Source organism: Diabrotica undecimpunctata, chromosome 1 (genome assembly GCF_040954645.1).
Source record: "Diabrotica undecimpunctata isolate CICGRU chromosome 1, icDiaUnde3, whole genome shotgun sequence".
In the NCBI taxonomy this organism is placed as follows: Eukaryota; Metazoa; Arthropoda; class Insecta; order Coleoptera; family Chrysomelidae; genus Diabrotica; species Diabrotica undecimpunctata.
Window position 1 is genome coordinate 26,218,372 of NC_092803.1, and position 18,370 is coordinate 26,236,741.

At 33.9% G+C, this 18,370-nt stretch overlaps 1 protein-coding gene across 2 annotated transcripts in view; it reads right to left on the reverse strand.

Annotated features, from left to right (window-relative positions):
- Positions 1–1,984: 1,984 nt before the first annotated feature.
- Positions 1,985–18,370, reverse strand: part of LOC140438291 (uncharacterized) — a 29,885-nt gene continuing 13,499 nt past the window's right edge. For both annotated transcript variants that reach the window (XM_072527985.1, XM_072527988.1), the window contains 7 exons: positions 13,556–13,707; positions 13,265–13,471; positions 10,303–10,499; positions 9,025–9,196; positions 8,715–8,974; positions 8,422–8,662; positions 1,985–2,230 (listed from right to left, as the gene is read on the reverse strand). In XM_072527985.1, the coding sequence (XP_072384086.1) occupies positions 2,015–2,230; positions 8,422–8,662; positions 8,715–8,974; positions 9,025–9,196; positions 10,303–10,499; positions 13,265–13,471; positions 13,556–13,707 (1,445 nt within the window). In that variant the 3' untranslated portion in view covers positions 1,985–2,014. The remainder of the gene's footprint in view (positions 2,231–8,421; positions 8,663–8,714; positions 8,975–9,024; positions 9,197–10,302; positions 10,500–13,264; positions 13,472–13,555; positions 13,708–18,370) is intronic.

Below are 18,370 nucleotides of genomic sequence, written 5' to 3' on the forward strand. Positions count from 1 at the left end.
AATTGACTCTCGATCGATCTGGAATTTTCAGAATCACAAAATATTCACGTTAAATATCTGGTATATATAAAAATGCTGAGTTATGATTGAAGTATTTTCTGAATACAATCAATTTTCTAAATTTTATTAATTTTTTAAAAAGTATCCAAGTGGCGTTATGCCCCAGAACAGTAGGGGAAGTAACAGATTAGGAATCACTCCACCCCGCTCCAATGCGCCAGATAATTGTTAATTGTGCCCCCCCCCCCATAGTACGCTGATGGGCTATAGGTGCTCTCTATCAGCAAAGTACTTGTCGTGTCAGAGTCCTGGCTACAAGAACTTTCACACGAAATCGTACCCCAAAGAAATGCAGTCCAGCGTTAGGTGCTCTATTCAAGCTATCTTCTAGTGACATCATCGCACTGTATTGCTTGTTCGGGCCTCAAGTCTTCGTCTGGGCTTCGCTAAATTCGTCGACTTGGTGCACGAGGATGTGGGCCCCTCTTGCACGTTTTTTGGTTTTTGTTAGTATTTTTTTGTGCTTGCGCCTTTTGTTAGTATTCTGTTGATTTTTTGGTGACCAAAGCCGATTTTTATATTCTTTTGTATATTTTTTTAAGGGCTGTCTGAAACATAAACATCAAATTAGTAAATTCTTGTCAAGTCTTGTTATCTATTCTGTAAAATGGACAAGGTTAACAGAGCAACATAGAGAATTTCTGAAACTACAGAGGAAATGGCAAAATATTTTCTATATTTTGTCTGAAACTGAATGGTAATTATTGCCAACGTAATACTTGTAACGGGTCTTTTAAGAATTAGGTAACAATATTGGGTAACAAACACAGCTCCAAAACGAAGCCCCTACTCTCTTTGCAATCTAGAGTCAACTGGTAAAGTTTTTATTTGGAAATAGTTCCATAATGTAGATGTCATACAGATGCTAATTGTTATGGATGTCCATTTTTATCAGACGAGAACCAAACTTTTAAGTTGTTGATTATGAAAGACTCTGATTAATCAATCTTCGTCGAAGCAGGTACAATTATTTATGTTGACGTAATAGTAGATTGCGAGTTTAGGTATTTTTATTTTTTTCGAGCACACTTAATTTTACACTTTTATTTTACAATTTGTTTTTAAAATAACTAACTTTAATTGGCCACTTTGCTATGTCGTGTATGTACGTTTAGTACGTAGTAAAAACGAAATGAAATATGCAATTTTACGTAGCTCGTGGTGTGCTATCTGACTGCGGACTAGAGAGAGAATCTGTTTGTTTATGTAGATAGCACATGATGTGAGCTTCCTACTAAGGACAAGAGAGAGAATAAATATGTTACGACCAAGAACTGGCATATTATAGGGATTTTTAACAGGTTAAATAATCTTTTTTAAGGCTTTTTAGTTTGTAACTTCAAAGCAATACAATGTTTTTTATGACCGACTAAGGAAATTTTTTAGTAAAAATAGAACGATAAACTAGACAGGTGTGTGACTTATGGCTTACAGTTTCATAAACTCAAAAGCAATAAAATATTTTACGACCGACTATTAAAACCTTTTAGTTAGAATAGAACATGTAGGTGTCGATTTAATTTGTTTATTTTGTACAGATGAATCAGCGGCACAAATAATATTTTCTTATAATAGATATGAAAGGGTTAACTCATATTGTTTTTTTAAAGATTGACTAGTGAAGAAGGGTCGAGGTAATAAAATTTGAGAGATTTATGAGGTAAAAAACGTTTGAAAGACATTTAATATATGCATTTACAAAGAAATATAGTAAAGGGAATTATAGTACAGAGGCATACTTTCTTATATTAAATAAGAAATATTAGTATTATGATATGTTACAAGCTGTAACATATCGTAATGTAATGTACTGTATCATATTTAAGAAAAAAAATTTATGTAAGAAAGTAATATGATATGTTAAAAGCTGAACACTAATGTGTTGGAACAGGATATTAAAAACTCAACATCTCATAACGCATTTTATTAATATTTTCGAAATGTTTACAAAAAATCAGAATGGATTGTATTTTTCGGTGGCATAAAGAATATCCAAAGCCTTCATAAACGCCCTGTAATCAACTTCGTCCCTCATGCCTCTCTGGAAGCTGAAACATTTGCAGATGACGTCGAATTCGTTTCTTGATATCAGCCTGTCCATTCCTCTCAAAGTAAGTGCTTTAAGGAATGCTCTCTGAGAAACTGTACCGCAATTTGTCTTGTCGAAGTCCTTAAACACACATTAGAAGTTATATAAAAGAAATAACAGCAACCGTCATTTATGGTTATCGTTAATAATAATATCGTGAAAAATGTCGTTTTTCTTCTCTTCGAAGACTCCTCGTACTGACAAAGTGATTGGTAACGTTAAAAGAGCACATATGAAAATTTAAATCGTCCCCACCCCCAAAGATATCACTGAATTTAGTTTCCGAATTAAAAAAAAATCGCAGTCTTGATTGTAGAGATTTCATTTATTTATCGTCCTTTATGACTTACAGACGAATAACACAGATTGAATTTGCGATCGAGTAGATTTACAAAACAGTCTTCATTATCACACACAACCAATATTTTCCCACCTCTCATGACCATTTTATGGGCCAATTAGTCAAGTATTGTTTATTCTGAATTTTATAAATGAGCCCCATCGATACACAACTCTTGCGGCCTGAACGTCCTTATTTTGTTTTCCCTCAGGTCGTAACTTTTAATAAGAAGCCACCCTATCGGAAAAGAGATGAGATAGAGCGAACTATTTTGGTACGGGTCAGTTATAGAATCATAAAATAATAACTTATTGTTTGTGCAAAACTGTTATTACTGAGACTTCTTCTTGATGTACCATGTCCTTTCAGAACGTTGGTTACCATCATAGCTATTTTAATCTTATTCACTGCCACCTAAATAGCATACATACCAAACTCGAAAGTTCTTCAACCATGAAGTCGTTCTTCGTCCTGGACTACGGTTGCCTGCTATTTTCCCTTACATAATATTTTGTAGCAAATTTAAGGCCTCCCATTACATGTCCGAACTACTCCAGCTTTCTCTTCTTGATGCTTTTTATAATATTAGTGGTCTTGATGAGACGTTCTAGTATTGTTGAGTTTCCAATCTTCTCCGCCCAAGAAACTTTTAAAATTATAGCACCACATTTCGAAAGCCTTGAGGCTTGGTGCTCAAGGCTCAATGTGTAGCCTCAAGGTTTTAGATCACTTTTATCTACAGTCCAAGACTCTATACCAGAAAGTAAGACCAAGAACACGTAGGTGGATCCGCAATGACAATTTTAGGTCTGTGCTGCATAATACCTTGGATATCCTTCTGAAACCTGTCCTAGCCTGCCCAATTCTGGATCTAATTTGACCGTGGCTCTTTGCGTTACAATGTAACTTATATCCAAGGTAAACAATTTGATCAACTTGATTAAGTTTGGTATTATTTACATATATAAACAGTTTTATATTCTTTTTTTTTTATTTATTACGAATATTTGGGTTTTCTCTATATATTCAGATCCAGACCTGCTTCTTTACAGCTCTCAATGACACTGTTAAGAAGTACTGTGTCGTCCGCATTTCGTAAATTATTGATGACTTCCTTTTGCAATTTTTTCTTGGTTTTTGGAAAGTTCATTTTTGAAAATTCTATTGAAGTAAACGTTGAAAAGCTGGAACCACAATATGCAGCATTGTCTTACTACTCTTTTAATATTAAGGGTCTGTGATGTCATTACGTCTACTAAAACTGATGCTGTTTGATTGCAAATTTGCAACTATTGGAACTCTGCCATCCAAACCAATGTCTCTTAGAGCTTCGATCAATATAGAGTCGTAACACGATGAAATGCCTTTCGAAAGTCTTCGAAATGACTTTGAGCAATTACGTTCATCACAAAAATCACAAAAAATGTCTCTCTTTCCAGCTGCTTCTTTCACTTTTTTATACATGTTAAATGTTTAGTACCTATTTTAGAGTTTTTCAATTTCGTATCATTGTTTGGCTCGATGTTTACTTTTTGCTTCTAGGATTTTATACCGAATTTCTTTTTGTATACTTTTATATAGTTTTCATTGTTTTTAGCTATTCGCCGTTGCCGTTCTTTCATCAAATCCAATATATATTCTGTCATCTAAGCCTTCTTTTTTACATTTGAACTACCTTTCAGCATACTTTTACAGAGTTCCTTTACTATTGTTATAATTTTATTTAAGCCTTCATCGACATTCTCACCTATATTTTCTCAAACTAAGTTTTCGTTCAGTTGGTTTTGAACCGTTTCCTTAACTTTCTCGTCTTGTAGTTAGGCTGTATCAATATGTTTGCGAGACTTCTTTCTGATCGTCTTTTTAAATTTTAATTGTGTTAAAGCTACTATGGGATTACCTGATTAGTTTTAGCTGATTTGATGCAGTTTTTAAAATTTCTGATTTTTTATTAGAATGAGTAGATGTGATTCCTAATATTTTTATTCTCTGATGATACATTTGACTTCCAGATGTAGAGTCTTCGCAGTGGTAATTTGAAGTGAGTATTCGATGTAATAAAATCGTGTTCTTGGCAGAAATGAAAAAGTCGAACTCCACGTTAATTTCTGTTCCCCACACCATAATCCCCCACAATATTTAAACAGCGTTCTTTGCCGACTTTGGCATTAACATCTATCGAGGATTATCGATGTGGTAGTTTGTCAAATGCCTTCCCAAAATCGATAGTGCTTCCCCTGTTTCGAGTCCTGTTCTGAATCCAAATTGAACTTCTCTTAGTTGTTCTTCTATGCGCGAGTGAATGATAATGAGTATTTTAAGTACATGGTTCATCAAACTAATTAGTCAATGTTCTTCATATTTCCTAGCATTGGCTTTTTTGTAAAGTGGACTGAATATTGATAGTAGCCAGTTTTTTGGTAAGTGTCTGACTTAAATTATTTATAGCCATGATCGTTAAAACTAGGAATTCCAAAAGGCCTTCAATGAAGTAGTTCTCCTTTGCTTTCGGTATCTCTATGTCCTTGACTAATAGTATCTCTATGTTCCTCCGCCTTAGGAACCAATTTCTGGACAAACCCAGGACCAGTGCCCAGTGACCAGAGTGCCCAATAAGTAGTATGCTTCTCTACTTGTGGTCTTCATCTATAATCCTAGACAATGGGCCCCCACAGAGTGCTATCAGCCGGGCCAGCTGAACTCTGGTGTTTTAGAGAGGTACACCATACAACATCATACACCAACATATTACACCATACAACTAACATAGGCTGAGTTATTACTGAGATGGAATTTGGGTATAAAACCGTCGTTTTGAAGCTATTAATTTTAAGACCCAGATTAGAATACTTCCATTCCGGAATCTCCAAGTAATGAGTTAAATCGTGAACATTTATTTTGTGGGCCATATTTTCTTGGAGCTGTTATTAAGGAGCTGTAACATAGAGCGTTGGCAAAAGTATAATGTATAAGAAATTTTATAATATTGAATTGATTTATATTTTATAAAAATTTCGTAAAAAGTCGTATTCGAAAAGTGTTAACTGACGAGTCTATAAATGTAAATGAATGTATCGAACGACAAGCTTTAAATGTAACATGACTAAAAATCAGTCTCCCTTTCCACCTCTAGCTGCTTCTTAAATTATATCTTTGGGGCATATTAACGCCTACTTTTCCAAGAGGGAAAAGTTTCAACAATGACGGCATTGTTAAGATATTACGAGACCCGGAGGTTAAATTTTTTCGCCATTCTACGTTCGTAAAAAATAATTGGAGGTATTGGTTACGTTTTCCAAAAAAGTCTGGATAAAACAATAGAAAAATAAAGAAACATTGAGAGGTTTTTAACGGGATAAAGGGTTTTTGCTTGGAAATAAAGTCAGTTTTATTTTTATTCAAAAGAATGCGTAGGATCACTGATTTTACCTAATTATTTAACTTTATTTATTTGGAAGTTCATGAGACCTTTTAAATATCTTGAGGTTATAAATAGATGCAAAGCCCACAAGGAAAATGAATTTCCTGTAGTTGGATATATACCTACCATGAATAACAAAAAAATTAATTAAAGAATCATTTATCAAAGGTATATTTATTTAAAAGAACCCTCTTATCACGGGCTCCATCACGGAACGTTTTCGGAATAACTATTCCATCATCAGTGCCTTTAATAGGCTTAGATGTATAATTAAGTGGCTTCACACATGTATACCTCCTAACGGCATTGATGATGAAATAATCATTCCGAAAACGTTCTGTGATGTAGCCTGAAAGGGTTCTTTTAAAATAAATATACCTTTCATAAAGGATTTTTTAATTAAAATATAAAACGTTCCAAATGTGGATCAATAGAGAGTTAAAGTGCGAGTAACACGTAAACGTTAACACTAACGTAAACGTAAAGAAATTACGTCTACGGCCACTATACGTTTTAACTGTGAAGTGTAAAACGTTAACGTCTAACGTGTGTTTCTAACCTTACTTTTACTCAAATTGGTTGTGGATTGTTTACAAATTTGAATGATTAGACAGTGTCCTTTTATATTTTTTTCCTGGTTTAGGTAGATTTTTTATGAAATATTTTGATTGCTTTTACAGCAGAATGGAAGATATCCTTAATATTCAAATGTTTGGGGAATCTGATTTCGAGGATAATGACATGGACGATGCTGTACTTCTACATGTATTTGGTAATAATTAATTGGGAAATTGGTTTCCGTCATTTTTTTTTCGATTTTTTTTACTATTCTTAGGTTACAATAATACAAATAAAAGATAAATATTTGGTTAAAATCACAAAACAACAAAAAGTTTTTAATTTTCGGAGATTTGACAGACATTCGGTAATACTCAGAACAATTTGGATAACGTTAAGGGAATTCGTAAACGCATGCAAGGTTACGGAGACCCGTTAACGCAAACGTGTGTAATCCTCTACTGCGCACGAGTAGCTGTCAAATTATACGTTAACGTTTTGCCCTGCACTTTAACTCCCTAATATAGAGCTTATCATTATAAAAACACACTTTTTATTCATGAAAAAGTGATTCTAGTTTTAGGTGTCCTATAATAAATGGGTTGTGCTGATCACGAATCTGTGCTTAGTTTGTTTCCAGCACGTCAGTTTTCCGCAAAAGTGTGTTTGAAATTTTACATAGAAACTGACAAAAATACTGAGAAAATATTTATTGAAACAATCGTTGTTTTTTTTTTGAATAAAAGCGTTCTCTTTCTGCTTGAAAACTGCGTTTTGTAGTTTTCTTTTTATGGATTTTTGAAAGCGTGTCCTTAAGAAGGCATTTGACCGTGTCAAATTAAAGGACGCTATCCACTTATTGTATGCAAGAAAATATCTTCCAAAACAACACAGTAAAAGTAGAAGAAGAACTAACTGACCCTGTTGAAGCTGGCAATGGGATAAGACAGGGAGATTCCCTGAGTCCTCTATTGTTCAACTTGATTATGGAGGAAATAATAGAAAAGTAAGAACTAAAATAATCTGCTATTCTGCCGACGCAATACTACTCTTTTAAAGTGAATATGATTTACAACGTATGCTGCACCAATTTAATATAACCGATAGAAAATGTAACATGTTAATTTCCCCAAAAAAGACAAAATGCATGGTTATACCAGCAAATTTACTACGATGTAAATGGAAGCTGGAAGGTCAGATAATAGAACTAGTGATCGAATTTAAATATCTAGGCTATATCAGATTATCTAGCTACGGAAAGCTCGAAACAGAAGTGGAAGATCAAGTGAATAGAGCAAACAGAGCCGCAGGGTGCCTGAATGAAACAGTATGGAGAAATAAAAATATCGGGAAAGAAATGAAAGGCAGTATTTACAAACTCATCAGACCAATAATGACATAGTCAGCAGAAACCCGACCCGACACAGAGAGGACAAAAAGAATGTTAGAAACAGCAGAGATGAAAAAACTTGATGGTAAGACATTATGGGAGAGAGCGAGAAGGGCAGATATAGATGCAAGGTGGAGAACATCAAGAACTGGGTAAGAAATAGAAGATTAGAATGGAATGATCATATAAGCCGAAGACAACAAATAGAGTAGTAAAGACGGCAAGAGACGGTTCGCCAATAGAAAGACGCTTAGTTGGAAGACCACGAAACCGATGGAACGACAACTTACTGAAGGCACTTTGACAAACAGACAGTCATGTCTACATAAAAAGAAGAAGAAGAAGTTGAGAATATAGAATGTGATACAGCGAAAAATATAGTACCTATTGTTTTTCGCATGTGAAAAATTGAACAATAATTTTCAAACGGATTATAGTAAATACTGCCGTAGGGAGAACAGCAAAGGAAATGATGCATATATAGTTCTTATTATCTACTAGATGTAGCTCTAATATTTTAAAGAAATCAAAACATGTTCTCACGAACTTAAATTTATACTTACGGATAGAACAGATGACAAATTCATCTGTAGGTCCGGTTTCCTGGCCAACTTCTGTAAAGCTACGGATACCTTGATCCGTTCGTCAAAGTTGAGGAAATTTTTCTCGCAATCTCTGGTAGGTACATGCTGTATAGGTACAATCAGGGGTGCCCTCTCCAGGCATTGTTGAGTGAAAGATTCTTCGACAACTTCGCAGAATCTCTTGTAATCAACGCAGCCTTTTCGCATAGGTGATGCAAACCTACAAAGTTGTATGAAATATCGTTCGCATTATCATTCGTTCACTGACTTACACCTCTAATAGTGTATCAATTTCATTATCTGTCAGTTCCAACCGACACATCGACAAACCTCTCTTGAAATCATCTTCGCTGATAACCAAGGAGTTAAGTCTATCGAAATCCTTTAGGAATTCCATAATTCTGATGCGTTCTCTAACGACTTTTCCTTTTATCTTTGCCATGATGAGCACGATATCTTGTTCTTGTCTCGTTGCCGTTTTCTTGGGTCGAGGAGCATTCACTTTGTTCATATCTTCGACAAATTGCTTGTACTAAAAGAAACTTATACTAAAAACATAAGAAACCAAGATCATCTACTTACCAATGGTTCAACTGGCCTTGATTCCACATCTTTTAAAAACCAAAAATAGTTGAATCCTATGTCGTTGTTGTATCTTTCTTCTAAGGCCAACAACTCTTCGTCTGATAGTAGGATTCCATTCGAATGGAATGCTTGTCTCATCTGGGATCTACTCACGTGGCCATTATTGTGCCTAAACAATAGTACCAAAGGCAATATAAGTTGTATTAGGCTATTAGGCATCTATAGTATATTCCATGATTATACATCTGTTTTGGATTATCGCGACAACGAATATTTTACTGCGCAACATAAGAAGTACGAAAGTAAATTGCTCCGATAATTATTCCAATAAAAAGGATCTGCTGTCAGTTTGACATAATTTAGTACTGATTCTAATTTTAATGAATGTGTTTATGTATTGAAGCCAAAAATGCCGAGACATGTTTTAGACTTTTTTTTTCTAATTTTTCTGCGATTAATCTTTTTTTGATATATTTTTTTATATAATTCCTTTTTTTTTGTTTTTTTCATTTCTGTGTGTTTTTTTTCTCCTCTTATTTTTTTATTCTTTTTTAATATTTTTTTTTCTTTGTTTTCCATGACATTTACAATTTTTAATTTTATTACCTAAGCCTACTTATAATTTCAATTTACAGGACGTTTATATTCCTAGATACATTTTAATGTCTGCTTATATTTTGGAAAAATAATTGTATTTAAATTGACAGGTAAAGGATAATTTAGTTCAATTAGTTTTCATACAATATTTTGATACTTTGTCTCCAACATACTGTCCACACTCCAATATAAGCTGCTGTAGATCTCCCATTTTACCACAGGAGCAATATGGGTTATCCGTGATACCTATGCTGAGTTTTTATGCAAGAGTGAGTGCGTGATTTTATCTTACTCTGTTTATTGTTTTTATAAAAAACCTATTCTACTCATGAAAGGGGTGGGAATGAAGATTATATTAAGATAGAAAAAACAAACAACGCGACTACCAAAAGGGCACCACACCTTAACTTCGTTATTAATGAACGTATAGCGACATACAAGATAGCACATAAAATATCAATCAATATATAATTTGCTTATTCTGTCTGTCTGTGTCCGTAACGAAAACTCCAGCGCCGGCATTACATCATATCTCCGTTGTTATTGGTTCGATTGGAACGTGTGATGCATTAAATGAAAGGGGAGGGGAGGCCACGGGTCGAATTGGGCTGTAGCGCAATAGGATGAATGGAATATAAACAGATACGAAAAAATCTACTACTTCACATTTTAACTTACTTATCAAAATCTCTAAAAACTGGCTTTAATAAAATTCTTCTATGTATGATTTTCTGCTTCACTTTATCAACAGCTTCCTCGCACAAATCTCTGCTTCTGGTATTCACCGATTGCCAGTCCTTACCTCCCAGCCTCGGCAAATTCCTTACGGTTTCTGGTGGGGGATCCACCACAAGCGATGGCATTTTTTCCAAACCCTAAAATGTAATTACCAACGAAATAGTTTCGTTAAGTTAAATAGTTTGCTTTCGAAGAGATAAAATAATTACTATTTTAATGGGAATAAGCCACAATTGAAGTTTAAAAGAGTTTATTGGCGTTTCAATTGTGGCTTATTCCTATTAAAATAGTAATTATTTTAAGATGCCACGAGAAAATAGCTTCAGAACAATATATAGAGATAAAAGAGACAAAAAATTACATTTATTCAGAGAAACATAAGAATAAAAAGGAAAAGAAAGAACAGGATAAATGAAGAAAATAATAAAAATTGGTCGTTTCTTCTTCTTTTTGTGTAAACGTGAATCTCTTTGTTTTTCAATGTGCCACCAGTAAGCTGGTTCCATCGTTTTTGTGAAATTCCCACTGATCGTCTTCCTATTGGGCAACCGTTGTCATTCTGCTTACACAATAGTTCCATTTTATTCTTCTCTTTCTTACCCAGTCGTTGATGGTGTTCACTTTGCATTTCCGCCGTACATTAGTACTTCTAGCTCTGTTCCATAGTCTGACAATCAATTTTTCTAAATTTCATCTCTGCTATTTCTAGCCCGCTTTTTGTTCTCTCTGTGTCGAGTCGTGTTTCTGCTGCGTATGTTATTATTGGTTTGATAACTGTTTTGTTAATTCTGCCTTCCATTTCTTTTCCCATATTTTTGTTCCTTCATTTTTTTTCGTTTAGTCATTTTGCGGCTTTTTTTGTTCTATTCACTTGATCTTCCATTTCTGCTTCTAACTTTCCGTAGCTACACAGTGTGATGCCAAGATATTTTACCTCTTTATAAACTTTTCTGACGGTTCATTCAATTGGTGAAACATACGTTGTAAATCATCTTCACATACCTTCGCTTGATTTCTTCCGTAATGGCGTTCTCCTTGGTCATTAGGGAGCCTAAGTATGTGAATTTGTCCACCACTTCAAAGGTAGAGTTATCAACCGTGACTTGGTGGTCGATGTTTCTGGCTCTATTGTTGGGTGTTGATGCCATTATCTTAGTTTTCTCCTCATTTACTTGCAGGCCCATATTTTCTGAGGCGTTTGACAATGTGGTATACATTTCTTCTAGCTTGCGTGTTGTGCGGGCAACTAGGTCAACATCATCTGCATATGCCAAAATTTGGGATGATTTATTAAAAACGTCTCCTCTGTTGTCTATTTGGGCATTCCTGACCGCCTTTTCCAGAGCTTTGTTGAAAAGGAAATACGCCAGCGCATCTCCCTGTCGCAGCTCAACACGCGTTTCAAATGCCTGTGATTGTTCGCCTGTATTTCGACTTTGCAAACAACTTTACGTATTGTAGCCTTAATCAATCTTATCATTTTATCGGGGATATGGAATTCATCCATAGCTTCATACAATTTATTTCTTAGGACACTATCATAGGCCGATTTAAAATCTACGAAAAGATGGTATGTGTCGATATTGAATTCATTGGTTTTTTTCAGTATTCCCCTATAGTTACTACATTCCAATTGATCACCCTTTTTGTGTAGCAGGCAAACGATCCCAATACACCACTCTTCTGGGATTTGTTCCTCATTCTAGGCTCTCAGTATGATTTTGAGAATACCGACTTAGGGACATTAAAAATAAGAAGATGGCAACAGATGGTGATCATGATGATACGTTTTAAATTATCTTTACTTTCAGAGACTAGTATTGCTTCGTCTGCCTAGCAGATTATTTTAAGTTCGTCTTCTTCTGTGTTTTTATGGCTTCACTACGAGGCGATTCGACAGCACTATTTCTTGGGGCAGCACTATTTCTTGGGACAGCACTATTTCTTATTGAGATTGGGGTTTTGAATTTCATTGAAATAAAAATTGAATATAAATCCATGTTAGGAATAAATTTATGGGCCATCCAAAGAAAATATGGTTTAAATCCTCCACTGCTCCGCATTCAAATGCCGGACTGTCTATTATTTTGATTTTAAAAAGATGTTGTTTAGTTAAGCAATGACCTGTTCTCATTCTTATTATTGTGGTGAAATGTCTTCTGTTTTTAAATGTTAGGGTTGAGAACTATATCTTAAAAGAAAAAGAGGTTTGCATTCTCTTATACTGTTAGTTTTCTTCCGCATTATGGCACCAAAATTGAATTTAAATTTAGCAATAATTTTTTCCTTTATAGTGTTTAGAATATCTTGGGAGTCTAGTAACATAGCTAACGGAATGTTCAAGTTTGTGTCTATTTTGGCTAGTAAATCAGCTTCTACATTACCAGGAATGTCAGAATGTCCTGGAATCCATGAAATTAAAATTCCAGTAGTTGGCTGTACCTATACCATCGTTTAAAAAACTTATACAGAAGTGAAACACTTCACATTTGTATTTAGGTATAAAACATATAATTAAAACTTTTTTAAAAAGTGTCGTCAAAATTTATACAGGAGCATACCGTGACGTTTTCGATCTAGATCAGATTATGGTTTGGTATAACTGGTAGAGTTGGTCTGTGTCGTTTTAACTGACAAGAACCACGTGTTCAAGTCGAGCAAAGAAACATGTTGCTCTTTAAGTATTAAATTTTTATTTAATTTAAATTTGTACATTCATACAACGTAGAATAGGTTAAAAAAAGAATAATAACCGACAGCCAGAGGAACAAGAATCGCAATCAAGTAGATGCAAAAGAAAAGTACAGAAAGGAAAAGTGATAAAAGATTATATCAACCTTAAATATTTTTATAGTGGATAAGATCTTCATGGATAAGAGACTAGTACTAAAATAGTGCCTACCTTAACTGTGAAGACGTGATCTATATCATCCTCAAAAGTTTTCCAACAAACCCTACTGGGATCACAAGGATCTCGATATTGGTGCGTCACTGCTTCAACATCTGGCAAAGATAGAAAAAATCTTTGCTGTCCTGCTAGTACTAAAGCGTCTAGACCTCTGTGGAATTGGGATAAAGTTATCCTGCCGCAGTTAAGCGGATCGAAGTCCTAAAAGTATTGATGTTGATAGTATTTGTAAAAAAAACTAGTTAAAAATGTTCTAAAATATTTGGTTAAAAGATGAAAGCATACTTTAAAAAATTCACAGACTCTTAGCCTGTTCATTAAAACGTGGTCCTGCAAATTGGCCATGATAGTGAAAATATGTGCCTGTTTCTTGGGATCATTCAGGGCTGGATGGAATATATTTTGCATACCGAATATTTTTTGGGCCATTATTTTACCTGGGAAAATAAAAATACATTATATCAAAACAGTTTAGAAGATAAAGGGGTTATATTATAACAATTTTTGTTTGCAAATTTTTATGTTACCAGCAAAGTTCGATTCAATAGGAATCTTTTTAAAAAGGTGAGAATTTCTAATTTTTAACAACTTTTGCATGTTCGACGATTAAATCTATGTCTAAAAGTTAACAAAAAACCGGCAGTCAAATTTTCATTAGCAGTAAAAATTTTCATGACCGGAAGTAAACCAAGACATGTTTTTAGACATAATTGTTCACGCTGATCACGAATCCGTTGTCAAAATAAGTGTAAATATCGTTGTTAGCGAGTTATATAGTTTTTACTAATTTTCTCAAAACTGAAAGTGAGTATTTTTCATTTTGATAATTTTTGCCGTTATAACTTTAAATGCTGAATCGGAATCCGTCGCAGATTTTCTCTATCTATTACAATTTTTTACGATCTATCTATTACAATACGATCTAAATTTTATTTTCGTATTATTATTTAGATTCAATTAATAATTAAATAAATCGCTCGCAGAGTCTGTAAGAAAATTTGTCCTATTATCAGATCGACTAATGCTATTTCAATTAGCTGCATTCTCAGTGAATATAAATATAATACAAGAATACGCACCGACTACAGACAAAGAAAATACCGTGATTGAAATATTTTACAAACTTGTATCACAAGCCTTAGCTATGACAAAAAAACACGAACTTACTCTTATAACGTGGGACTTCAATGCAAAAGTGGGATCAGAAAGTACTCTCAATATTACTGGAAAGTTCAGTCTAGGACAACGAAATGAAAGAGGAGAACGGTTAGTGCATTTGTAATTATGAATACATGGTTGTGTCTACAAAAACTTAGACTACATATTTGGAAGCCAAACAAAACTAAAAGAGTTAACTAGCGAAAGCAGAATTCGCAGGCAAAATATATTACAAGATTGTGTTGGTAGAATTTTAAGTGATTTAAAGAGCGCTGTACCGAATACATTGGCGGCTTTTGGGGGTAGGCAGCATAGGCCGGGCCTACCCAATAATTTTAAGAGCTTTAAAATTGAAGAACATATATTCAAAAATTATGTTAATGCATGTAAATAACTCTTAAATGTACTAAATCACTCAATGCATTGCGTCCGTTAAAACAACTATGTTGGTATATTCCTACAGAAAACATCGAATCGTATTCACGCATTTTAAATATCATTAATAGGACCGATCGGAACTGGCCGACGCAGCTCACATAAGATCCCCGTACAAAAAGCGTTTGTTTGAAGTTAAGCAACTTGCCGGACAACGATTTATATTGTCGTGTTTATGCTTGCTGTTTAGGCACCAGACGATCGGGCCTACGTCGACCATCGTTGTCACTTGTAACGTAATTATCGAATTGTAATATAAATTATCTTTTAAATTATGATAAAAATATATATATATATATATATATATATATATATATATATATATATATATAACATAATCTATAACTGTAACATATTTTTAAACAAACAATACAATTGCAAACAAGTGCTAGGTTGCCCAAATAAATTAAAAAAAAAAAATCGTAAAATTCGAAAAAAAAAAGATTCCCACTCTCACACACAAAAAAAATGTATTACACACACTGGCGGCTACAGAATTTTTTTTGAGAAGGTCATGGATCTTGAGGGTGATTACTTTTCTTTGATGCAAGGTCACTTTTAGTCCTACCACCAATAGGATAGGGTGGGGGATTTAGGGAAAAGTGGGTTTCCAAATATTTTTAAGGGGGGTGGGGTCATGACCCCGTGACCCCTCCCTCTCTGATTACACATAGCTTTATGTAATTTGCTGGCTTGGCCTACCCAAAATTTTACCACACCAGCCGCCACTGACCGAATAGGAAAATTACTATTATTATTGTAATAGAATTATTTAAAGATGGCCAAAGAATCTACCAATAAATAACATCTAACCAAGATGACCCACTGATTCTAATCTCAGAAGTTCAGAAGACCATTGATCAAGCGAAACGAAGGAAGGCGAAAAGTTCTATACCTCTTTGCGAAATAGCTACAGAATTGTTACAACTATTAGATGAGAATGTTGCGATTATCACTTCCTTTTTTAATAACATAATATACAGCAGCGGTAAGTTACCAGACAACTGGAATCAATATTTATAATTATTCCCAAGAAAAGGAATGCCAGACAGACTTATCAGTTTAATGAGTCACACGCTCAAATTTTTTATGCAAATACTACGTTGTCGCATGTATAAACTTTGTGAGGGTATAACTGGTGATGAGCAGTTTGGTTTCCGAAACGGTAACGGGACGTTCTTTTTTCGAATATTCTTACAAAAGAGCATTAAATTTAGAAAAAATATTTACGTATGTTTTATACATTTTGAAATAGAAATAAAGAAATTTTGAAATAGATAGAAATAGAATTAAAGAAAGTATCACAATGCATCCAAACCATTCACGGAGATTGCGTAGCCACGAGATTTTACGTCTTCCTACGCTTCTTCTGCCTTTGATTTTACCCTGCATTATATTCCTTAGTAGTTCTTATTTTCACCTCTCATGATGTGCCCCAAGTACCTATTCCAATTTCCTGATTTTTATGGAATTTAAAACTTCGCATTGTTTTCCTAGTTGTTCGAGAACTTGTTCGTTTGTTTTGCGATGCATCCATTATATTTTCAAAATACGTCGGTAACACCACATTTCGAATGCTTCTAGGTTTTTAATGTTGGATTTTTAAGTGTCCAAGCTTTAACCCCATACAAAAGGGTAGAGAAAATATAACATCGAAGCATTTTTATTCGGAGCGATATATTGATATCGCGGTTACAAAAAAGTTTTCTCATTCTATTAAAAGTTGACCGTGCAATTTCAATGTGGCATCTTATTTCTTTTGTCTGATCAGTATCTTCTGTGATCCACGCTCTAAGGTATTTGTAAGAAGATATTTGTTCAATTTTTGTATTATCTAGTACTACGTTAACTTTGATGTTTTGTGCTTTTGTAAATACCATGTACTTGGTTTTCTTCAAATTTATTTTTAGTCCATAATCGTTGCAATATATATTTAGTTGTTCAGCAAGGTGTTGCAGTTCTTCTAGTGTTCCTGCCAGAAGGACGGTGTCGTCAGCATATCTTATGTTATTAAGTGGCTCACCGTTTATTATAAGGCCCTCACTGACCTCGATAAGCGCTAATTCTGAGATGGCTTCACTGTATAAATTGAATAACAAGGGTGATAAAATACACCCTTGGCGGACTCCACGGCGAATCTGGATATCCTCGGTCAGTTCATTTTTAACTTGTTCAACATAACCTGTTATGCTACAGAATGTTAAAGACGAAAGTTTTGGCCGGTTTAGTCATTGTTTTACAATCAATGGAGAACAATTTGAATATTTACTGTCAATTTTCGTTTGTTTATTTTTGATAATATATCACAGTAATTGCATAATAGTAAGGTAGTTGTATACCAATATGTAATTTCATTTCTTGTGTTTATTACGTTTATCCTTCATTTATTATTTTGTAGGTAACTTGGAATTTTTGCATTTTTGCCACCCTGTACCTGTACCAATTTGAAGCAACGTGTTATACATGGTAAATCTACCAATTAAAGAAAAAATGGGGTTCCATTAAAAAAAAATGGTGACGACGTCATCATACGAAGGTGGTTTACCCTGTACCTATATTAGATTATAATTTAAAAAATAGTAAATTAAAATAAAAAATTGACCTGTTTAGAGAATTTCTAATAATTTTGTTTATTTAACTAATAATGAATTTATGCGTTACTTTATGGACGCACTGTATATATTTATATATAACGCTATTCGTGTTAAAACAATAAAACTTAATTTTCTTATCATTTATTAAGAACAATGAAATATCGATACCATTTGAATAATGTTCAAAAAATGTGCTGACGATTTTAGTAAATATCGCTGTAATTACTGGAATAAAACCAGTATTCAAGCTCAAGGTCAGACGCTAATGCCAGTAAACTGATTTGGACTATGAGAAAAAATATAGACTGTAACTTTGTGTTTCGATACAGCCTGTTGATTGCCATTTCTTGACCTTCAATCACACATCACACCCAACTAAGGTATAATTGATTATACTAGCACACTAGTAACGACGCTAGAAAAGACAATGACCTAAGTAAAAATAGTTAACAAAAAAGATAACAGATGTACTACACAACACGATCTTGCAAAACAGACCTTTTTAATACTACAGATTATAACATCAACAGAAAATATAGGTACTATATTTAAAAGTATCGCACATCTCGATACAGTTGTAAATAGGGAACCGAAATAAAGTAAAGACAAAAAAGTGCTTGTCGGGACGAAATGAAATTGTGCTGGGCAAGAAAAACGGGATAATTAGAATAAACAAGTTAGTACATTCGAAGAGAAAGTAGTGATTCAACTCAAATACATTTATTATTAGCTAATAGCTATTTGAGTACCTAAGATATCAATGCCTAGTGCCATCTCTCATGGAATTTTCAGTCTAAAATTCGAAATAACTGCTTTAAAGAGTTGTTTTGAGCTGCAACCATACCATTCTCTTAGTTTTTTTAGCCATATTTTCACACTCATTCTGTCCTTTATTTTATTTTAGATTATAAAC